Source organism: Salvelinus fontinalis, chromosome 37 (assembly GCF_029448725.1).
Source record: "Salvelinus fontinalis isolate EN_2023a chromosome 37, ASM2944872v1, whole genome shotgun sequence".
Taxonomy (NCBI): Eukaryota; Metazoa; Chordata; class Actinopteri; order Salmoniformes; family Salmonidae; genus Salvelinus; species Salvelinus fontinalis.
In genome coordinates this window covers 11,946,319-11,971,679 of record NC_074701.1, presented here as the reverse complement: position 1 = coordinate 11,971,679, position 25,361 = coordinate 11,946,319, and the positions used below count along the sequence as shown (strand labels likewise).

The following is a 25,361-nucleotide window of genomic DNA, read 5'->3' as shown; positions in this document are numbered from 1 at the left end:
TGTATGGGTTAGTGTTGAGTGTAGGTGTCTAGGTATGTCTATGGTTGCCTGAATGGTTCACAATCAGAGACAGCTGTCATTCATTTGTCTCTGATTGGGAGCCCTATTTAAGGCAGCCATAGGCATTGGGCTGTTGTGGGTAATTGTCTATGTCTAACGTTAGTAGCTGTGTGTGCACTTTCGTTTGTAGCGTCACGTTCGTGGTTTATTGTTTTTGTATAGTGTTCGTTTCGTCTTCGTCTCTAATAAAAGAAGATGTATTCATATCACTCTGCGTTTTGGTCCGATCCATGCTCTTCCTCAGACGAGGAGGAGAACGAACGTGACAGTTGTAGGCAGTTTTGGTGGAGAGGTTTTGAGTTTGGTAAATGGACAAATGTATCCAGACTAGCCTCCGAGACTTGAACCATCACAGTGCCGTAATTACAATATGAATGTTAAATTTTGGGGGTGGAATCAATGTATAACTGCCTCATTGTTCTGTTTTCTGACATTTTAAGTGCATTATTGGCCTTGTGGAGAGTTGTGTGCCAAGCATTGGGATCATCCATGTAGAACAGAAGGCCTCCTTTGATTCCTTGTTCACTTTTAGGATGAAGTCTACCCTCAACTGGTCACATATAATAAAATAATAACAAATAAAAAAAATGCAATTTAAGGAGGAACTCTTAAGTCTTGCTGCTCATGGAATTTGTTTCTAGGAGTACTTAAAGTACCCCTCTGATACTCATTTCCATTCCTATTATAGAAATAATAGCTTTGGTATAGTAAAGCATCGGATTAATTCCGGTTTTATAGCTGTAATGAAAAGCTCAGGGTGTAATTTTACACAGCTCCGACTGTTTGTTTTGAACAGGCTTTGTTGCCGGGCTTAATAGCGTTCTCCTCTCCAGGGAGCGCAACTCATTTGCTGGTCACATTTTAAGTGTCTCCATATCACATTTATCAAAGATGTAAAAGCAGTAGACACCAAGGCGCTGCTTAGGGTGTAGGATAAAAAGTCCAAACAACATCACAGTTATGTAATAGTAGCATCATTGGACATCTCAGAGGACACAACTATCGGAGAAGCGTTTATTTTTTTTTTAAATGTGAGGTTCTGTTGTAATTTGCTGTCATCCGCTTCAACTCTGTTTCAACTGTGTGTGTGTGTGTGTGTGTGTGTGTGTGTGTGTGTGTGTGTGTGTGTGTGTGTGTGTGTGCGTGTGTGTGTGTGTGTGTGTGTGTGTGTGTGTGTGTGTGTGTGCATGAAAAAAGACTACAAAGCAGTATTTTGGTTTACTTTACTATTTTAACAAGGAACAGCAGCTAAAGCAGAGTAGACATTTCTGCCTTGAGTCCACTGCTCAACACAGGAGGTTGGTGGCACCTTAATTGGGGAGAACAGGCTCATGGTAATATCTGGAGCGGAATCAGTGGAACGGTATCAAATACATCAAACACATGGTTTCCAGGTGTTTGATACCATTCCATTGGCTCCGTTCCGGCCATTATTATGAGCCGTTCTCCCCTCAGCAGCCTCCAATGCTGCTCAATGATGCATCTCCACACTGGTTTGCAACCCTCAAGCCAAGGCCAAACCTCCTCAAGCTCTGACTTACTTTCTCATGGGGTTGCACACACACACACACACACACACACACACACACACACACACACACACACACACACACACACACACACACACACACACACACACACACACACACACACACACACACACATTGTTCATCACTACCATGGCCTCAGTGCTCACTAAGCTACTATTTCATCTCAGTGGGTCTTTAGATTTTTTCCCCTCTGATGTTCACTCAACTGAGCGGTTGCTTACTGAGTGTCACTCCAATGTCCACGCACATGTGAAACGTTTGGGCTTCACTCTGTTTATTTTACACTGGTGGGTGTGTGTGTGTATCGTGTGTGTGTGTGCGTGTGTATCGCGTGTGTGTGTGTGTATCGCGTGTGTGTGTGTGTATCGCGTGTGTGTGTGTGTGTGTGTGTGTGTGTGTGTGTGTGTGTGTGTGTGTGTGTGTGTGTGTGACTGAATTTATGCAGTGGAGCTGATGTTACCTCCATGACAGCCTTGGTGTGCTCACCCAGGCAGGGGAGGCCCTGGATGGCCCCCAGACAGTGCACTGCTGATGGCAGACTCTTCAGGACTGAGGCTGCTCGCCGGAATGCCAGACATGGACCCTTACTTTCATTGAACTCAGAATTCTCCGCCAGCTCCTCCAACACATCCTAAAGAGGAGGGGAAGGGGGGAGGGAGAGAAAGAGACAGAAATAGAGAGAGAGAGGAGAGAAAGAGAGAGAGGCACAATGAAAGGAGAGGGAAATATAAATATGTAAATGCGAAATAACGATGGAAAAGCAAACACAAAATAATTATAGTATGAGGTCAGAGAAATATAGGGAAAGGAAAGAAAATAAAAACAAATTGAGATATAGTGAGAGGAAAGAGAGAGCGAGAGAGAGAGAGAGAGAGAGAGAGAGAAAGAGAGAAAAACAGACAGAGAGAGAGAGCGAGAGAGATGTGTCAGGTGTGCAATCACACGTCAGATGCATTGACCTGTGGTGGCAGTTAGACAGGGATCGGAGCACACAATCCCCCTCTCCCTTTCTCCTTCCCCTCTACCTCTTCCCCCCATCCATCTCTCTCCCCGCCGCGGTAGACCCCGACACACAGGCCTCTTCCGTATGACCGCACAGCGATATTTGGGTCGGTGTGCGCCGGAGAGGAACCTGTCATTTCCCACTTGTTCACAACAGGCTCCCTAGGGGCCTGCGATGCTGCTGTGGACTTTCCTCTCTGAAGCAACATGGTGGTTCAACGAAAGGAAAGAACAACTGTCAGGAGTTTTCAATTTTGTTTTTTTCAACAGAAGGATATTGCCAGGAGGGAGAGAGTGAGGGTTTTATGCATGAGCAGTCCCAGAGGACACCATGTTCCGGGGAAGAGAAGCTTCCTTACTCACTGAGCAGTCTCAGAGGACACCATGTTCAAGAGAAGAGAAGCTTCCTTCTGCTCTGCATTGATATACAGTACAGTAAAGTACAGACTAATGGTAAATGTAGGGATGTACAGTATATTAGGCATATTACGCAGATAGAATAAACATACGTGTCTGATAAAAAAAATATGGAGGCAATTAATGACTTGAAATACAGAATGCAATGCGTTTTGTAATAAAAATATAAAGAGCAGTGGCGGATCATCCATTAGGGGCAGTGGCACACTTGTGTTTGGTCCAAAAAATAAGACAAAATATCTAAGAAAAAATTATATATAAAAAATCTACTAAATATATATTATATTTACTGAACAAAAATATAAATGCAACATATAAAGTGCTGGTCCCATGTTTCATGAGTTCTCTCAAATTTTGTGCACAAATTTGTCTACATCCCTGTTAGTGAGCATTTCTCCTTTGCCAAGATAATCCATCCCCCTGACAGGTGTGGCATATCAAGAAGCTGATAAAACAGCACGATCACTACACAGGTGCACCTTGTACTGGGGACAATAAAAGGCCACTCTAAAATGTGCAGGTTCATCACACAACACAATAACACAGATTGGAATGCTGACTGCAGGAATGTCCACCAAAGCTGTTGCCAGAGAATTTCATGTTCTTTTCTCTACTATAAGCCGGCTCCAAAGTAGTTTTAGAGAATTTGGCAGTACATCCAACCGGCCTCACAACCGCAGACCATGTGTAACCACAACAGCCCAGCACTTCCACATCCGGCTTCTTCACTTGCAGGATTGTCTGAGACCAGCCACCCGGACAGCTGATGAAATTGAGGAGTATTTCTGTCTGTAATAAAGCCCTTTTGTGAGGAAAAACAAATTCTGATTGGCTGGTCCTGGTTCCCTAGTGGGTGAGGCCCACCCCTGCCTAGTCATGTGAAATCCATAGATTAGGGTCTAAAGAATTAATTTCAATTGACTGATTTCCTTATATGAAGAGTAACTCAGTAACATGGGGACAGTAAAGCTGTCCCCATTTTACCGTATCTGATCTCATCCTCATCAGTGGCACCTTGTGAATGGCTGAATACCCCCCTGGGTATTCACAAGGTGCCACTGATGAGGACGAGATCAGATGGGGTAAAATTGGGACACCTTTACTGTAGAAAATCCGACCTTTAAAACAGTGATTCTCTTCAGTAGATCATGTTAGCAGTCGTGGCCAAGTTGGCAGGTTTCTTCTCTCCTGGTTTGGTTGAGTAGTGAGCTAGATCAGTGCAGTCACCCACAGCGTGGCCAGGCCATGGGTGATCTGTCCAGACATGCTGCTTCGGGTCAGCAGGCAAGACCTGAGCGCAGCCTGGCAGGAGACTCCACTGACCCATTTACAACACGTAGCGAAAGGATGACCTCAAACACACCGACAAGCGTGCGCAAACACACACACAGGAAGTTCACACGCATGCATGCACACACACACAACATACCAACACATACACATACACACACACACACACACACACACACACACACACACACACACACACACACACACACACACACACACACACACACACAGCTGGGCTCTGTTCACAGAGGGAGATAATGAGAGGATGAGGCCTTAATTGAGAGGGGTGAGAGTGCAGGCTCCTGCTGTGGTGGGATACTCTGTCTGCACTGTGGGTCTGCCTGGAGAAGCTAGCTAGCTGGCTACTGTAGCAGATAGAGCCTTAGCCCTAATTCACCTAGCACTACCATACAGTATGGAGCAACTTTCCACTGATTATGGGGGAAAATATCTCAGCTCCATTTGTCTAGTACAGGCATCTGCAGCTTATGGCATAGGTGCCACGGCTGGCATGCAAGGGTATTTGCCTTGGCATGCCAAGCAATTTTATAAAAATTTTGCATTAGTCCCGACACTGCATTCAATATACACTGCTCAAAAAAATAAACGGAACACTTAAACAACACAATGTAACTCCAAGTCAATCACACTTCTGTGAAATCAAACTGTCCACTTAGGAAGCAACACTGATTGACAATAAATTTCACATGCTGTTGTGCAAATGGAATAGACAAAATGTGGAAATTATAGGCAATTAGCAAGACACCCCCAATAAAGGAGTGATTCTGCAGGTGGTGACCACAGACCACTTCTCAGTTCCTATGCTTCCTGGCTGATGTTACGGGACGAAGAACCCGCTCATCCCGCGGATCCAGCCATGGACACGGGCTGAACACTGTGCCTGGACTGGACCTTGGTGTAGAGGAAGGCTCCTGCCATGGAGCGGGACTGGACACCGGGTCTAGACTGGACATCGGTGCAGAGGAACTCTCCTGCCAGGGAGCGGGACTGGACACCGTGCCTGGACTGGGCATCGGCGCATAGGAGGGCTCCGGCCGAAGAGCTGGTCTGGACGCCATGTCTGGACTGGCCATCGGCGCGGAGGAAAGCTCCTGCCCTGGAGCTGGACTGGACGCCGTGCCTGGACTGGCCACCGAAGCAAAAGAAGACTCTGGCCTTGGAGCTGGACTGGACGCCGTGCTTGGACTGGGCATCGGCGCAGGGGTAGGCTCTGGCCATGGAGCTAGAGGTTCCGGACCGCTGACCGTCGCTGGAGGTTCCGCACTGTGGACCGTCACAGGAGGTTCTGGACTGTGGAACGTCGCAGGAGGTTCCGGACTGTGGACCGTCGCAGGAGGTTCTGGACTGTGAACTGTCGCAGGAGGTTCCGGACTGTGAAACGTCGCGGGAAGCTCTGGAATGTGAACCGTCGCCGGAAGCTCTGGACTTGGGACCGTCGCCGGAAGCTCTGGACTATGAACCCTCGCTGGCGGCTCTGTACTGGGAACCCTCGCTGGTGGCTCTGGACTGGGAACCCTCGCTGGAGGCTCTGGACTGGGAACCCTCGCTGGAGGCTCTGGACTGCAGACCATCGCTGGAGGCCTGGTGCGTGGAGCTGGCACAGGACGTACTGGGCTGTGGAGGCGTACTGGAGGTCTGGTGCGTAGAGCTGGCACAAATTGTCCCGGACTGGTGACACACTCCGCACTGCGAGTGCGGGGAGCTGGCACAGGACGTACTGGGCTTTGGAGGCGCACTGGAGACCTGATGCGTAGAGCCGGCACAAATTGTACCGGAACGATGACACACTTCGCATGGCGAGTGCGGGGAGCTGGCACAGGACGTACTGGGCTTTGAAGGCGTACTAGAGACTTGGTGCGTAGAGCCGGCACACATGGTACCGGACAGATGACACGCTCCTCAAGTATATTGCGGAGAGCAGGCACACGACGTACTGGGCTGTGAAGGCGTACTGGAGACCTGGTGCATGGAGCCGGCACAGTTTTTACGAGAATGCTAGCACGCTCCTCAGGACGAGTATGGAGAGCTGACTCAGGTGGCATCAAACTGATAACACGCTCCTTAGGGCGAATGTCGTGCATCATACCAACACAACAACTCTCTCATTTCTCTCTCCTCCAATTTCTCCATCAACTCACTGACGGTCTCTGACTCTCTCCGTTCACTCTCCTCCAACTTCTCCCTCTTCTCCCAGACTGGCTCTGGTTCACTCCTCAGCCCCCCCACCCCCCCACCCCCCAAAAAAAGATTGGGCTGTTTTTTGGGCTTTCTTTGTGGCCGCGTACCCCGGCGTCGTCGCTGTCCTCCCTTCTCTCCTTGCGTCTGCCGCCAAGGAAGGATATCCTGTCCTGCCTTGATTTCATCCCAAGTCCAGGATCCCTTCCCATCCAAGATCTCCTTCCAAGTCCAGGATACCTTCTCCTCCAGGGCACGCTGCTTGGTCCTGTTGTGGTGGTATCTTCTGTCGCGATCGTCGTAAGAACATTCGGACCAAAGCGCAGCGTGATATGGGTTCCACATATTTATTGAAGTGAAACGCACAAAACAATAAAGAACAAACGAAACGTGATGTCAATGAAGTGCTCACAGGCAACTACACATAAACAAGATCCCACAAAACACATTGGGGCCTAAATATGATCCCCAATCAGAGACAACGATAAACAGCTGCCTCTGATTGGGAACCATACCCGGCCAACATAGAAATAAACAACCTAGATTACCCACCCTAGTCACACCCCGACCTAACCAAAATAGAGAATAAAAAGGCTATCTATGGTCAGGGCGTGACAGCATATGTATACTGTATACTGTATTCTAGTTAATATTCTGTACATATGCTATTCTATCCATGTATTCTTCAGATATACTATGTAGTGTATTCTATCCACATACTGTCCATATTGTCTATACATCACACCACATATTTATACTCCGGACTCCGACATTGCTAGTCCTAATATTTCTATTTTTCTTTTACTTTTAGATGTGTATATATTGTTGTGTATTGTTAGATATTACTGCACTGTTGGAGCTAAGAACATGAACATTTTGCTACACCCACAATAACATCTGCTCAACATGTGAATGCGACCATAAAATTGTATTTGATTTGTAGCCTGTATGTGAATATTCATTATTCCTTTCTCTGTACCTTTGAGAAGCATCCCCATGTACATCCCCATTTCCTTCCCGATATTAATTTTCTCCTCTGTGTGAATAACGTTTCTGTGTGTTAACTCTTGGGCTGCTTTATTCCCCTCTAACAGGGGGTGGTGTCATTGAGTCATAAACCAGTAAAATACGTAAAGCCAGGTCGTTATCTTTCACAGAAAATATGATATTCAGAGAATAACGGAGCGTACACATTAATAAAGGCAATTTTCTTTCCATCATTGATGCATTTAAGGAAAGTGATTCTGCCTTCTTGGTCTTAGTGCAAAAAAAGTGTCAATGAAGGTAGACCGGATAGCCATTTGAGTAGCTATTTAGCTGTCTTGTTTAGCAGTCTTATGGCTTGGATGTAGAAACTGTTCAGAGTCCTGTTGTTTCCCGACTTTGTGCACTGGTACAGCTTGCCATGTGGTAGCAGAGAGAACAATCTATGGCTTGGGTGGCTGGAGTCTGACAATTGTTTGGGCCTTCCTATAACACCGCCTGGTACAGAGGTACTGGACGGCACGGAGCTTGGCCCCAGTCATGTACTGGGCCGTATTCATCGTTATCTGTAGCGTCTTGTGGTCGGGTGCCTTGCAGTTGCCATACCAGACGGTGTTACAACCAGTCAGGATGCTCTCAATGGTGCAGCTGTAAAAGTTCCTGAGGATCTAAGGGGCCATGTCAAATAGTTTTAGCCTCCTGAGGGAGAAGGGGCATTGCCGTGCCTTAGTCACGATAGTTCTGGTGTGAGAGGACCATGTTAAGTCCTCAGTGATGTGGACAGAGGAACTTGAAGCTCTTGGCCCTCTCCACTGCGGCCCCATTGATGTGGATGGGTGTGTGCACCCACCTCTGTTTCCTGTAGCTCATGAAAGGCCCGAAAAATTGCCTAAGACTTCAACCACAGGTCTCCACCCACTCAGACACAACCTACGCGGCTGCTAAAATGATTATTGATCAGATGTATTACTCCATTACGTTGCTGTCCATTATTATTGATTGCCATTACCACTATTTATTTATACTACTACTGGTCACTATTACTCCTTTTTACATGTATACAGTATGTTACCATTAGTATATTACCATAAGTATTTACATATTCCTGCTACCAGTCACTTTTCAGCCCTGTTTACATGTATATTCTACTACGTCACATTTTATGTATAAACCCACCTCAACCACTCCAGTACCCCTGCACATTGAATAATGTACTGGCACTGACCTGGATGTACTTCTCGTGTTTCTTTAACTCACATCGTAGTTCTTGTGTGGTTTTTATTTTTATATTTTATTCTATTTTCTATTATTATCTATACTATTATTATCACTGCATTGTTGGCAAAGAGCTCTTAAGGTAAGAATTACACTGTACAGTTTTACACCTTGTCACATTGGTATGAAGGGTCGGGAGAAAGACGCAGGAATCCGTTTTTTTTTTTCCCCCGTTCGTTTTTTTTATGAATCCCAAATGACGGCGTGCCGTGTAAAGGCACGGGGACGAAGACCAAACAAACACGTAACAAAAACACAGGGTTAAAACCCAAAACAAAAGAGCGAGGAGTACCTCGAATAAATAACACACGTGCACAATGATTAACGCACGGGACGAGACCAGTAACCATCTGCGCAATCCACAAAGGCACGAAAGCCCAAAACACACAGCACAGGTACTCACACGCACCAACGGACATTGTAACAATAATCGACCAGACCATGGTGAACAAGGGGCACATATATAAAAATACAATTCGTGGGAATACGGGCCAGGTGTGCGCAATGAAAGTTCCGGAGGGATCCGTGACACACCTGTTGTATCCTGTGTACATGGCGAATAAACTTTGTAACACTGGTCTAGTAGAATCACTTACAGGAATGTAGACCTACAGAGTGGTTTTCCCACCGGCTCATGCTAACGTATTTGCTCTGTTTGTCCACTAGAAGCACTGTACAGTAACATAGGACTACAGAGCAGCATTCTCACCAACTCATACTAACAGCTTACAGCAGGTCCTTTTGTCAGCCACACCTAATTGACATTTCCCTGACATCTCACTGACGTCTCACCTTAGTCTCACCCAGAGCTCGAGGAGACAGATGGCTCGGTGCTGAGTCGCTACCAGCAGAGTCGTGCAGAGACTGTGCTGCAGTCAGCGGGCTCCTAAAGCGCCCGGCCTGCTCCTGGACCAACCTGAACAGATGAGCAGCACCAACACACCCTGGCCCTCTCATCTCCCTTAGAGGCCAGTCTGTCAGCTGTCAGGTTTCCTACCTCCAGCACAGAGCCGACGCTGGGGAGGACAGGCACATTTGCATTGGTCTAATTAATGAAAAGTAAAGGCTGGAGGGAGAGTTAGTTCATGCAGAGTTGATGTAGCATCCCAGTTTACCACCCAGCACTGCCTCCAATGTGTCTGAGAGGCCAAGAGTCTGTCGAGGCCAAGATAGAAAGAGCCCATAGTGAGGACTGGTTGTATTCAGTCAGACTGCTGTTTGCTCGTTGCTATGGTTGTGTAAGTTGCACCTACACAGGGTGATGCAGTTGAAGATCAGTCAAGCACACAGACTGCCTTCATGCTGCTATCGACATGCTGGACAATCACCAGAGGCCATATGATGAAAGGAAACGAAATCAAAGACCTTTAGCCCTTTATCTCTTCCTCTCTCTACCTCTCTTCCTCTCCTCTCATTAGTGACAGAGGCCAGTGTGTGTGTGTGGGGGTGTGTGCGTGTGCGTACGTGCGTGTGTTTGTGTGTGTGTGTAGCGATGTCCGTGTTGCCATCGGTTTGAAAGTCGTTAATGCATCATGTCAATCAACCGGGACACACATATCAATATTTGGATCAGTGTGTGGCAGGCTGGGAGTAGAATTCTGACTGAGGAAGATTGACTGCCACAAGAATGATGGAGAGGAGGGGTAGGCTAGACCTGAATGAACAGGAGAGGAGATTCTGTGTGTGGGCGTGTGTGCACAAGCGTGTATGTGTGTGTGAGAGAATAAATTACAGTTCAGCAACATAGGCAGTGAGAGAAATTTGACCCCAATAACTACCGTGGGATATGCTTCAACAGAAACCTTGGGAAAATCCTCAGCATTATCAAACCTATACGGGATCGGTGTCCCTATACCGGGACGGTTGTTGCTAATGTGCACTAATGTGACTATAATGATGTTGTAAGTAACAGCCAACTTTCCAGGACATAGACATGTCTTATATGTGCAGACAGCTTACATTCGTGTTAATCTAACTGCACTGTACAATTTACACTCGCAATTACAGTGAAAAAATACCAAGCTATTGTTTGAGGAGAGTGCACAACAACAAAACACTTTTATCATGGCAACTGGTTTGATACATTCACCTCTGGTAAATAATGTACTTACATTCAGTAATCTGTGGGTCCCGGAGATAAAATTAAGCATAGTTTTGTTTGATAAATTCATGTTATATTCAATTTTAGGAACTGGGTTCTACAGTTTGAACCCTTGCTGTTTCATGCTTTTTTGACTTCAAATAAGCTTTTGACTAAATTTGGCATGAGGATCTGCTATACAAATTGATGGAAAGTGGTGTTAGGGGAAAAACATACGACATAATAAAATGCTTTAAGCCCCACCCTCTTCAATATATATATATCAACGAATTGGAGAGGGCTAGAACAGTCTGTAGCACCCGGCCTCACCCTACTAGAATCTGAAGTCAAAGGTCTACTGTGTGCTGATGTTTTAGTGCTTCTGTCCCCAGCCAAGGAGGGCCTTACAGCAGCACCTAGATCTTCTGCACAGATTCTGTCAGACCAGGGCCCGGACAGTAAATCTCAGTAAGACAGAAATAATGGCGTTCAAAAAAAGGTCCAGTTGCCAGGAACACAAATACAAATTCCATCTAGACACCGTTGTCCTGGAAGCACACAAAAAAACACACATACCTCGGCCTAAACATCAGCGCCAAAGGTAACTTCCACAAAGCTGTGAACGATCTGAGAGACAAGGCAAGTTGGGCCTTCTATGCCACCAAAGGAACATAACATTTGACATACCAATTAGGATCTGGATAAAAATACTTGAATCAGTTATAGAACCCATGGCTTATGGCTATGAGGTCTGGGGTCCGCTCACCATCCAAGAATTCACAAAACGGGACAAACACCAAATTGAGACTCTGCATGAAGAATTATCCTAAGCAAGCTGGTCCTGGGGCTCTGTTCACAAACAGAAACAGACCCCACAGATCCCCAGGACCGCAACACAATTAGACCCAAACAAACAATAAGAAAACAAAAAGATAATTACTTCACACATTGGGAAGAATTAACAAAAAACGGAGCAAACTAGAATGCTATTTGGCCCTAAACAGAGAGTACACATTGGCAGAATACCTGACCAATATGACTGACGCAAAATTAAGGAAAGCTTTGACTATGTACAGACTCAGTGAGCATAGCTTTGCCATTGAGAAAGGTCACTGTATGCAGACCTGGCTTAAGAGAAGACAGGCTATGTGCACACTGCCCACAAAATGAGGTGGGAACTGAGCTGCACTTCCTAACCTCCTGCCCAATGTATGACCATATTAGAGACACATGTTTTCCTCAGATTACACAGACCGACAAAGACTAGTGAACTAGAACAAACACCATTGTAAATACATCCCATATTTATTTATCGCACATAATATGACATTTTAAATGTCTTTTGGAATCTAAGCAAGACACAAGGTGAGAGAGAGAGAGAGAGAGAGAGAGAGAGAGAGAGAGAGAGAGAGAGAGAGAGAGAGAATATTAATGTGTGGCCCTGGGGAGGGGCTGCTGTCAGCTGATTGACAGCTGGCTGGGGTGCTGTTGGGTAGATCATACTCGTCCTCTTTTCCTGATCTTGACACCTCTTGGTTCCTCGTGCTTCCTCTTCCTACACCCTGTGGCTCCCCCCATGGCAGCATGAGCTGCTTCCTCTCACACTTCCTCTCAACCTGACGGATCTCCTACAGCAGTAGTTCTCAACTGGTTTTGCCTTGGGACCCAAATTGAACCAGGTTGAGGTTGTCTCAGTCGCAATCCAATATTCGCATTGCGTTTCTTTGTTGTTGCAAAAATGCTATCTGGAAAACAATTTTTAATGCTATATTGGTAGTAAATGTACCAAGGAAACAACAGTCCCATCTTTTTCATTGTGCATTTTTACAATATTCTTGATGAAGAATGTCAAGCACACTGGTTTGAGACCACAAAATCAACCACATCTTCTAAATAGCACTGCTAATAACTCTATATTTTAAAAAAAAACGTGACTGAAGAAAAATATAGGTTTATTATGAAAATGTTAAATAAATAGGTTTATAATCATTTCTACACACTTTTTCTACCTGCTTTTAGTCGTTTAAGTTCAGACTGGAATTTTTTTAATAAAATGAAATTGATTTTTTTTTTTTTTACTCAGACATTCAAAACCTCCCACGACCTAAATTTGGGTCGTGACCCACCGGTTGAAAATAGCTGCCCTACAGTAGGTCTGACACATTTACACAGGCCTGATGACAGGTACACACACACTCACCAGTTCTCTCTTATATGTTGAATGTTTGCAGGGATAATGTGCTTTTCATACTGTATACAACGAATTTACAGCAAATTAAACCGAATATAATCTCCACCTTTTTTAGATGTGTTGCTTCCTGTATAGAAACCTCCCAGGTGATGTTTTGTAGTTCATTCATGCTCTTTGATATTTCACCAGACCTCCCTGGTCTTAAACCCTACTGATCAAAGCCATAACAGCAGAATTGACATCTAAAAAGCTCGACATCTCTCGGGATATTAGGATTTAGTTTAATTACCTGTATCTCACCTCCGCAGCCACAGGTTGAACTGACATTTATTAGCACCAATAACACTGGTGAGTGATGTATGTTGAAGGGGAATAATGAGGGAATCATCAGCCAGGTGATTAAAGAGCTAATGCGGTGGAAAGGAACAGGAGAAGGGGAACCGAGCACCACTCCCAGTTGACGTGTGTGTGGTGTGTGTGTGTGTGTGTGTGTGTGTGTGTGTGTGTGTGTGTGTGTGTGTGTGTGTGTGTGTGTGTGTGTGTGTGTGTGTGTGTGTGTGTGTGTGTGTGTGTGTGTGTGTGTGTGTGTGTGTGTGTGTGCGTGTGTGTGTGTCACATGAATATGCCTGCATTCTTACATGCATGCCTGCAAGTGTGAGAGTGTGCATGTGTAGTCAGTCAGGGAGAAGTGAAAGTCATTATGAAACAGATGTCTCCATAGGCTCCGAGTAAGCTCTGCTGTATAAGGCTTGGAGGAACTCATCATCACCAAGCCACCAACCTCCCACACACACAGCCCCACTGGAAGTTTGGAATCGTATCAGCGGTAGAGTCAGATACGATATGCTTCCATGCAATATCTCTCAAATGTATTCCCTAACTCCGACTATTCTTTAAAGGTGCTTTTGATCACCTTGGACTGTCAGCAAAACAGCCCTCACAGTGCACATAAAGACCATATTACACACTGGCAGCGAGTATTAAATACTGGCAGTGAGATTTATCGGGAAACTTCTTTTTTAATAATGTTTGTGAGAAGCGGCATTGTTGTTGTGTAGGAAAACATTACCGCACACAATGCAATGGCAAGCTGCAGTATTACCCTCTATCACAGCCAGTCTGAAAACGTGTGCTATCAACACCCCCCCATCCCCCGCACCACCCCCCGCACCCTGGCGTTGGCCAATAGCTGCCCGATGGCATAGAGAAAGATCCATCATTGTTGGTGAGAAGCGTCACATCCACTGCCCATATCAGTGTGGCATGCCCAGCCTAAGGGTCAGCCCTTTCCAGCCCTTGCGGGCACCTCAGCTGTTCTGCCTTCATCATGACATACCTGCAGATGCTTCTCATTTGTAGGTTAATGTATCTGATGGGGGGCAGAGTCAGTGCATTGGTATGTGAAGCAAGGCAGACCCACATAAAAAAAGACTAAATACTATAGTATTCACTGTAGTGTTTTTGTGGACTACCACTGTTAATGCGGACTAAAGTACAAAAACACTACAATGAATACTGATACTGTAGGATTTACTGTAGTATAATCTATTATACTGTAGTATTTATAGTTAACTATAGTATAAATAATATAGTAAAATATAGCTATACTATATACTGTAGTAATTAATGTTGTGTTTTTGCAGACTGTACTATAATGTAGTATTTAGTGTTTTTGCAGACAATACTGTAGCATTTGGTATAGCGTTCCTGTTTCATTATCTTTGACATAGAAGTGGAGGCTTTCACCTTCAAGAAACCTACTAGAAAAATACCAACAGAGCAAATTTTCCATAACCTGTAGGTAGGTAGGTAGGACTGGGGTCCGAACAAATTGTTCAAGCTTTCTCCTTTCATAAACTGAACTAATTGTTCAGAGCTTCTGCTCTTTTCTATAGCCTGTAGGGAACACAATACTATATGGTATATACTTGGCATGTAGGTTTCTCCCTTAATGGTGGCACAAATTGCGATATGGGGAGGGGAATGGGCAGGGTATATGCAAATAAGATACTGTAGTATTTACTAGGATATGTGTATTTACTAGGATAAATTGAGTAAGGTGTGATTGTATATGTTGTTTTCCCTTACCGTGAATATCTTGTTGTGATTTTCCGTGGTTGTCCGTCTCAGACATGCGTATTGAGAAACGTTGGTTGCAGCAGTGGGTGGAGAACATTCTGTCGCAGTGGATGAAGTAGCCTGTATACAAAAACAAACGTACAGTAGATTTGAATTCATTGCAAAATGTTTGCAAGTGCAAGTATCAGTGGGAGTCATGTTCACCAGCAATCAAATGAAAAATCATAGTTGAAGAAGAGATTCTGGATCATAGAAAATGTGACAAAAGTGGGTTTCAAAAGTTATGTGAAATTGTTCTGGGTTCTGAAAGCAGAACAGCAATAAAAGAGTTTGAGAATACACCAGTCCCCACATCACCAGGGCAACAGTCTGATGACACTCATCACACAGTCTGGTGGTATCCAAATCCATTACTCCAGCTAACCTGTAACACATCAAGAATTCTGCAAACCCATAATCCAATTTGCCATTTGTAAATTGCCTTTTCAGTCCCGCAGAAGAAATTGCTCATTTGTAATATATCAAAAGGATTACAGATGTAATGTTCATGTTCTGGTAGACAATTAGACATCTACAATGGAACATTGAGTCTGTGAAAATTACACATGGTATTTTCAGGCAGTTTGGGTACACTGTGACACAGAAAATAATTGTAGGGAGTTAATGACACCATGCCATGTTGACAGAGACTTTTAAAGAAGGAACAAGGAGTGTTAAGATGAAGATAATGAAAAAGTGCTTGGCATCTCTCCAGGTCTCCTACATTGGGAGGGCTAAATCAATCAAAATATTTAAAAATCTAGAGCTTGGGACTATAAGGATCTATCTGCAAAAAGATCATTCTGAGATAATTGGCTTTAAAGTTCCGAACCCTTATTGGTTTGAATGGTGTCAGCAATTTTTATATTGTACTCTTGAAGTTAACAAAATGAATTGGGGTATTTAGAGTACTATATACCGTAGGTAGAGAACATTGAACAGAACAAGGCTATGTCAATAACTCTCTAATAAGTCTCTAACGTTCTTAAAAAGTGTTGAATAGCTCTGAATATATTTCATGGCACCAGATTTTCTGACGATCAAAAGTGAAACTCTCTTACACAGATCAGAATAGAACCTACTTTTTCTTCTTCTTTTTTTTCTTTTTACATCAGTATGCACAGGGAGTTGGAGGTAGGCATGATACAATTGGGTTTAGTTATTATACAGGCCTATAATGTATCCAGCTCTAACAGACTTCCATGTTGTATGCTCCCTTCTGCCTTTCTCTCCCCAAGGCTCACCTCCTGCTAAACTCAGAGAGGATCTATTGATTAAATGTCCACATATAAAAGTCTGCTGAATTTATAAAGTTGGACACCTATGCTCCACGGTCTCGACCCTTTCACAGACCCTTTCACAGACCCTTTCACATCTGCTGCTAGTGGGAGAGGGGAGTGATGCTAGACCCCAGATGCCTGCTCCTCAGACTAACTGTGTGTGTGTGTGTGTGTGTGTGTGTGTGTGTGTGTGTGTGTGTGTGTGTGTGTGTGTGTGTGTGTGTGTGTGTGTGTGTGTGTGTGTGTGTGTGTGTGTGTGTGTGTGTGTGTGTGTGTGTGTGTGTGTGTGGAATGAACACACCTCTCCGTCTGTGTGAATACAATTAACCTGAACAGACAGCCCCTGTCTGTGTCTGTAGACACACACACGAGCGTGCACAGGCCCACCTGCTCGCCCGCACCCATGCAAGCAAGCGGGCAGGAACGCACGCACGTACACATGCACGCATCAGGCACACTCGCATGCACATGTGTGTTCGTGCGTGCATGCCCGGTACGTGCGTGCGTTCCTGACTGCTTGCTTGCATGGGTGAGGGTGAGCAGGCGGGCCTGTGCACGCTTGTGTGTGTGTCTACAGACACAGACAGGGGCTGTCTGTTCAGGTTAATTGTATACACACAGACGGAGAGGAGTGTTCAGGCAGGTTAATGAATTCCTCACGGACTACCGAGCAGGGTTAGGGGTCACAGAGGCCGCACTAGCCCTTCTTAAGAGAAGATTGATGACAGACACCGCACAGGGACAACACATGTCTGCGGCGAGCATGTCTGTGTTCACAGGCCTGACACATCTCTCTCCAATCCAGCAATCATTCCCACAATCTCTTGCACACTGCCTCCTCTCTCCTTGTTCTCACCAGCCTACCGCCTATTCCACATCACATTCAACTTACGCAAAACAGCCTCTGTAGCCCATTGTATGCATGCCGGTAAGTAACCAATGGAAATATTACATTTCAATGGGTTTTCAAAACGTGTAATTCTCCATAGTAGCAGCATTTAGGGTACAAGGTGGAATATTTATGGTTGTAAAACACATAACGTTTTTAGAGTGGTAGGAAGAGCCTGAGGCGAATGTGTTAGCGAAGCCAGCTCGGAGAATATTGTGTCTCTTCCCAAGGCTCTTAAATAGATTTATAACTCATAAAAAACAATCTATTGGAAGTACGGCACACATAAATGCCACAGTGTATCGCCTTGTTGTATACAGAAAAGGGATACATCACAGGAGAAGCAGTAAAAGAGCCCTGTGGTTACCTTAGGAGAAAGGCTGATAAATGTGAACATTGCATCATTAGCTCAGCTGCTTAAAGGACATAGGCAAAATACATCTATTGATGGGCCACATTTTAACATGTCATATGGACTAGCACGAATGGGTGCTCAGGAATGGGAAATACGCATGTTCATATCTGTTGTTGTATAACTCTGGCACAACGCTTGTTGTCATAACTCTGGCACAACGCTGTCAGAGAGCCATTCTTGTGAACACTGTTGTCCTTAGGTTGGTAGGAACCTGGGTTTAAATACTATCTGAAATATTTCAAATATTTTTTTGCGTTTGGTTTTGCCTGTCCCAGATGGTCGGGTTTGCACTTTTGGTACTTTTATATTGGTTGCATTGCGCCAGGCAATCTGAGTCAAGCCCAGCTAAAGTATTTGAAGTGATTTCAAATGTTATTTGAACCCCGGCATGTTGGGAAGAAGGGAAGAACGTCTGTCTCTGTTTCCCCCCACTGAGAGTAGAGAGATAGACTGTCCATCTAAACCAGGCAGCATATTTCTTTATTTTAGGCCCATATGTTGCGGAGGCTCCCACAGTGCCATCCAGGAGAAACAAATCTGTCTGTGTGTTGGTTAGCGGCGAGCTCCGAGCTGATGGGTCTATTTGGCACGCGAAAGCATTATGGGGGATCCTTCTGCTGCTGTCAAGCAAACTGAAATGTGATAATGTGAGCGTAGGCTATAAAAAGGTAAATGTGTTCTCGTCTACAATTCCTCTCTGGTAGGTATATTTGACAGACACACAAATGCACGCACGCACACACACGCACACGCACACACACACACACACACACACACACACACACACACACACACACACACACACACACACAATAAAGCTCCCATTTGACAGGTGTTAGCATTTAATATTGATATAGCATTGAACCTTGGATAAAGGATTGATCTTGTATTACTCGTTTGCTGAGCATCAACAATAGATTTGACATACTGACTAGTCAAGTCTTGCCATATGGTAATTAGTATTGCAAATGTCGTTGAGAAAATGGACTCAGTATGTTCAAGGTCACATTTTATTGTCCGCCTGTCCTTGTCATATCTATGATTCTGGTGCCCATCATTCTTTCATGGACTTATTCACACTATCTCTTAATTGTCTGCATCATTTACATATTTTTAAAGATTCCTTTGGCTTCTCGTTTACTTTACAGGCCATTCATCTCTATGTCTGCAGTCTACCATAAATGAACACTTTTGTTCTGTTGCATATTTAAAATCATAACTGATTAGTGCCCCTTATTATGTTCATTAATAAAACCTCCCTTTACAGTTTACAGCACCATCTATTGCTCAGTCCATGGCCATTGCACTCTCCTCACACACACACACACACACACACACGCACACACGCACACACGCACACACGCACACACGCACACACGCACGCACACACGCACACACGCACACAGACACACACACACACACACACACACACACACACACACACACACACACACAATCACATTTACACGCACAGTCACACACACAGTCACACTCACTCCATAAATTGCACATCACAGTAGGTATAGTTAAATTCAAATACATTTATTGATAGTATAATAATACTATTCATATTTAACTGTGTGTGTGCGTGTGCGTGTGTGTGTCTCTTTCTGTGTGTGTATGTGTCCAACTTACACTTATCGAACTCACCTGACCTACCAATTTGCTAGCCTCAATCATTGTGAGCTGGGTGACTAGTCTGAGAAAGACAGGAGGCCCGTGGCCTTAACCAGCGCCAACACCTCCTGGTCATCCGAGCTCACCCGCTGCCTGCCCTGTAGAGATCCCACTACCTCGTCCTCAGTGTCCGCACACTCAACCCAAGCTGTTCTCTTCCACTGCTGGATGACTCATACGAGACTCTCAAGTTCTGGTAAAACTCGGCGATGCGCCTCATCTCCTTGAGGTAGCAGGTGGGAAGCTGGTTGTAGAAGCAGGTGAGGAGCTGGTTGTAATAACCAGATCTGAGTTACTGTATCTGTCTGCACCGGCCTTCCCAGTGCTTTTACAACTGGATATCTCAGAGAAAGACTGGGCCTCGCCTGCGCTGGTACATCACGCCAGGTAGAGGTAGCAGGCTGGAAAACATGAAGCCGTGACAAGATTTGAGGTTTTCTACTCAGATAATGAATAGGTTAACAGTGTAGATAGTAGGGTACAGTAGGTAGAGAGGCACTTACTGTACACACCTGCCTCCCATCCCTGTAGCAGAGGATGCCTGAGAGAGTGGGCTTCTGTGGGGAGGAGACTTTCAGGCCAGGAAAATACTGCTGTCCCTGTCCCCTCCACGGTATATACTGGTCAATTCGCTCAATGTAGATGGCCATTTGTGACAAATGGATCATCTCAGATAGCAGAAACAAGTCGCATGCCTCGTCGTGAGGTTGTTGCCACAAAACTGAGTTCCAACCAACCAACCAAACATTCCAAATTCCGAATACTACATCATTTACTGTGTGTGCTTGTGTGATTTCATTCTAAATTGTCATGACAATGTAGAGGCCTGACAATGGCCAGGGCGGCAGGTAGCCTAGGGGTTAAGTGTTGCGCCGGTAACTGAAAGGCTGCTGATTTGTTTCCCCGAGCCGACTAGGTGAAACAATCTGATGATGTGCCCTTGAGCAGTGCACTTAACCCTAATTTCTCCTGTAAATCACTCTGGATTAGATCGTCTACTAAATGACAAAAATGTAAACGCATTTAAATTTACAATGCAGGCCAGCCCGCAAAACAGCATTTGTTTCCAATAATGCAATTCTGCCGTATGCAGAGAGGTTTCCGCATTACGATGCATTTACATGACACTACAGCATTCCATGGCAGCCATGGGGATTTGTAAGGTATAGTCATTATTTTCCATAGAACGCATAGCCCCTCGTTCATTATCCTTCTTTTTTTTTTACCTTGGCTATAATTTAACACATTTGCCACTAGAAATGTGTTCAACATCCACTGAAGTAGCTAGCAAGTGGTAACCAAACAAACTACTTGTTTCTGATTGGCTTGAAGGGCATTCTAGAGCATGCATTATTTCCCTCTAACTCACGGTACAATTCAATGGCTATAGTTCATTCTTACATTCTATGTTTGAGCTGCTTTTGAATGCAAAAGTCGAAATGAAAACATTATTGGCATTGTTAAATTCGAATTTCATAATGGCAAACTAGGACAGATTGTTATGTTACAGTGCATTCAGTGAAATATTCAGACCCCTTGACATTTTCTACATTTTCTTCACATTACAGCCTTATTCTAAAATGGATTAAATAAAATAAAAAATCCTCAGCAATCTACACACAATACCCCATAATAACAAAGTGAAAACAGTTTTTTTAATGTTTGCAATTTCAAAAATAAAGACAGAAATACCTTATTTACACAAGTATTCAGACCCTTTGCTATGAGACTCGAAATTGAGCTCAGGTGCATCCTGTTTCTATTGATCATCCTTGAGATGTTTCTACAGCTTGATTGGAATCCACCTGTGGTACATTCAATTGATTGGACATGATTTGGAAAGGTACACACCTGTCTATATAAGGCTTACAGTTGACAGTGCATGTCAGAGCAAAAATCAAGCCATGAGGTCGAAGAAATTGTCTGGAGATCTCCGAGACAGGATTGTGACGAGGCACAGATCTGGGGAAGGGCACCCAAAAATTTCTGCAACATTGAAAGTCTCCAAGAACACAGTGGCCATTCTTAAATGAAAGAAGTTTGGAATGACAAAGACTCTTCCTAGAGCTGGCTGCCCGGCCAAACTGAGCAATCGGGGGAGAAGTGCCTTGGTCAGGGAGGTGACCAAGAACCCAATGGTCACTATGATAAAACTCCAGAGATCCTCTGTGGAGATGGGAAAACCTTCCAGAAGGACACCCATCTCTGTCGCGCTCCACCAAGCAGGTCTTTATGGTAGAGTGGCCAAACAAAAGCCACTCCTCAGTAAAAGGAACATGACAGCTCGCTTGGAGTTTGCCAAAAGGCACCTAAAGGACTCTCAGACTATGAAAAACAAGATTCTCTGGTCTGATGAAACCAAGATTGAACTCACATCTGTAGGAAACCTGGCACCATCCCTACGGTGAAGCATGGTGGTGGCAGCATCATGCTGTGGGGATGTTTTTCAGCAACAGGGACTGGGAGACTAGTCAGGATTGAGGGAAAATGAACAAAGCAAATTACAGAGAGATCCTTGATGAAAACCTTCTCTAGAGCACTCAGGACCTCAGAATGGATTCATCTTCCAACAGGACAACAACCCTAAGACAAGCCAAGACAACGCAGGAGTGGCTTCGGGACAAGCCTCGGTCTCTGAATGTCCTTGAGTGGCCCAGCCAGAGCCCGGGCTTGAACCCGATCTAACATCTCTGGAGAGACCTGAAAATAGCTGTGTAGCGACGCTCCCCATCCAACCTGACAGAGCTTGAGAGGATCTGCAGAGAAGAATGGGAGAAACTCTGCAAATACAGGTATGCCAAGCTTGTAGCATCATAGTAAAGGGTCTGAATACTTATGTCAATGTGATATTTTAGTTTTTTTTTTGTTTACATTTGAAAAAATAAATACATCTGGTTTTTGCTTTGTCATTATGGGGTATTGTGTGTAGATTGATGAGGGGGGGGGGGACAATGTAATACATTTTAGAATATGGCTGTAACGTAACAAAATATGGAAAAAGTCAAGGGGATTGAATACTTTTCGAATTCACTGTAAACTAGCTAGTCTGCTTGTTTGATTACCATGGCAACTACTGTAGCTATCTAGTAAACTTTCTAGCTAGCTACTTCAATTGAGGTTTCTAGTGGCAAATGAACACATTTCTAGTGGCAAATGTGTTCAATTATAGCCATGGTATAAAAAGGATAACTAACTTGGGTGCCTATGCGTTCTCTTGAAAATAATGCAACTCAGTGGAAGGTGAGTTCCACTTTGCTAACGCGCCGTGGAACACACCTTCCACATTGTTCCTTATTTTCCATAGAATACATAGCCCCTAGTTGATTATCTCTTAATTAATTACACTGTAGCGAGCATTGCAGTTAATAGTAATAACTCATAGTTACACTATTATTTCAACATGTAACTGCTAGTAATTGCAGTCTGTAATTAGAGGTGTGACAATGAATGCTTGTTACCATGTTTGTTACAAATGAGCAACCCGTACAAAAAAAAGATTGCCGTTTTGAAACTGCAGTAAAAGTACAGTAACTGCAGTCGACTGTGATATTTTGGACAGCAGTAAACTGCAGTTATACTGCCTTCCAACTTCTATTGTTTTTCCAAAAAAGGGAAGTTTGCACTAAATTCACCAATTTAGTGTTGTTTTTCTTCTCAGCTGCATCCAATTCAATAACAACTATCACAAGGTTGCAACCTCTTGTGTATAGATGCACTGGGTGTCCCAAGATCACATAGGCTATAATTACCTACCCGGGAATGCACACTCTTCAAATTTCCACTACATTTTATTGCTAGCATTTGGCCCCCAAAAACGTACCATCTGAGTTACAAAAACCTATTACATATAGGTGAAGCAGCAGTCTAAGGCACTGCATCGCAGTGCTAGAGGCGTCACTACAGACCCGGGTTCCATCCCAGGATGTATCACCACCGGCCGTGATCGGGAGTCCCATGAGGTGGCTCGCACAATAGGCCCAGTGTCGTCCGGGTTAGGGGAGGGTTTGGCCGGGGGGGGACTTTACTTGGCTTATCAAGCTCTAATGACTCCTTGTGGCAGTCCGGGCGCCTGCAGGCTGACCTCGGTAGCCAGGTGAACAGTGTTTCCTCCGACACATTGGTGCGGCTGGCTTCCGAGATAAGCGGGCGGGTATTAAGAAGCGTGGTTTGTTTCGGGGGATGCATGACTTGACCTTTGCCTCCCGAGCCCATTGGGGAGTTGCAGCGATGAGACAAGATCGACATTTGGGAGAAAAAGGGGGTAAAATGCTAAAATCTTTAAAAAACTCAAAATGATTTAGGTCAACCTCACTGACTGGGGTCTAACATACTGGTGTCATCCTTAAGTGCGTGTCATCCTCAACTGGGATGATAAACACACAAATGCACCACAGAGTACATGCAAAATCTGCATAATTACTAGTGTTACAAAGAATTTAGTTAAAATTAACTGTATCTTGAGGGGTACTTACAGTACTTGTCGTTAATGTGTACTTACTATAAATAGTACATTACCCATCGTGACAACCCTGGCCATTATTTTAATGCTTCTGGAAGCACCATCCAAGTGGGAGGATAAACACACTAGAACATCACAGAGTACATGTAATATCTGCATAAGTACAATGTAATTACTAGGCGTTACACAGCATTTTTCTAAAATGAAATAAAATGAAGTGTATCTTGAAGGGTATTTACTTGTAATTATTGTGTACCTACAAAGTATGTTACCCATCCTGACAATCTAATATTCAGCACCATCCAAGTGAGAAAATAAACACACTAATACACCAAAGAGTACATATCTGCAATATCTGCATAAGTACAAGGTCGTCACTTGTAACAGGATTTAGCTATTTAAATTTAAGTCTAATTTAACATTTTCCTATGACCAATTTTTATATAATTACTTACTACTCATGACCAAGTAAAAATACCTACAAACAAAAGATGAGCTTTTCCTTTAGTCAACTTTATTACAACGTAAAAATACCTTACATTTCTTACAAAATTGCAAGTATTTTTATAGTTAGATTAATAAATTGGTTAATTAGATTAAACAAAGATATATGCCTACTCAGTAACATAAAATAACTATTCTAGTGGTGGTGAGTAGTAGTCTAGATAGCTAATTTAGAAGGTTAAAAAACTAGTTAGCTAGCTAGCATGCTAGCTTATCCCAAAAAATCTCAACAGATGGCACGGAAAGTCTATTCTGTAGATGGTAGCTAGTTAGCTAGCTAGCCCAGTTTGTAGGGCTAACAAAAACGCCAGAGAAGCTAACATTAACTAGCTAGACAACACTAGGCTAGCTAGCTGCTAGCTAGCTACATCATTAACTACCTCAAATCAAATTTTATTGGTCACGTATACATATTTAGCAGATGTTATTGCGGTGTAGCGAAATCCTTGTGTTCCTAGCTCCAACAGTGCAGTAGATTCTAACAATTCACAACATTACACACAAATATACAATACCGTTCAAAAGTTTGGGGTCACTTAGAAATGTCCTTTGTTGTTAATGTTAATGTTAATGTTAATTGTTAATGTTGTAAATGACTATTGTAGCTGGAAATGGCAGATTTTTTATGGAATATCTACATAGGCGTACATAGGCCCATTATCAGCAACCATCCCTCCTGTGTTCCAATGGCACGTTGTGTTAGCTAATCCAAGTTTATCATTTTAAAAGGCTAATTGATCATTAGAAAACTCTTTCGCAATTATGTTAGCACAGCTGAAAACTGTTGTTCTGATTAAAGAAGCAATAAACCTGGCCTTCTTTAGACTAGGAGAGGAGTTGGAGGCACCTGTGCACAACTGAGCAAGCAAGAGGACAATTACATTAGAGTGTCTAGTTTGAGAAACAGACACCTCACAAGTCCTCAACTGGCTTCATTAAATAGTACCCGCAAAACTCCAGTCTCAACGTCAACA

The 25,361-nt window shown here is 44.0% G+C and overlaps 1 protein-coding gene and 1 long non-coding RNA gene across 2 annotated transcripts in view; one reads left to right on the top strand and one right to left on the bottom strand.

The window, feature by feature from the left end:
- The window catches only part of dntt (deoxynucleotidyltransferase, terminal), a 140,789-nt gene that overhangs the window by 96,473 nt on the left and 18,955 nt on the right, over positions 1-25,361 (bottom strand). The window contains exons 3-4 of the mRNA XM_055901993.1: positions 15,134-15,244; positions 2,071-2,241 (exon numbers count right to left, since the gene is read on the bottom strand). Of these exons, the coding sequence (XP_055757968.1) occupies positions 2,071-2,241; positions 15,134-15,244 (282 nt within the window). The remainder of the gene's footprint in view (positions 1-2,070; positions 2,242-15,133; positions 15,245-25,361) is intronic.
- LOC129836155 (uncharacterized) overlaps positions 1-25,361 on the top strand; it is a 209,314-nt gene that overhangs the window by 166,713 nt on the left and 17,240 nt on the right. The window lies entirely within an intron of this gene.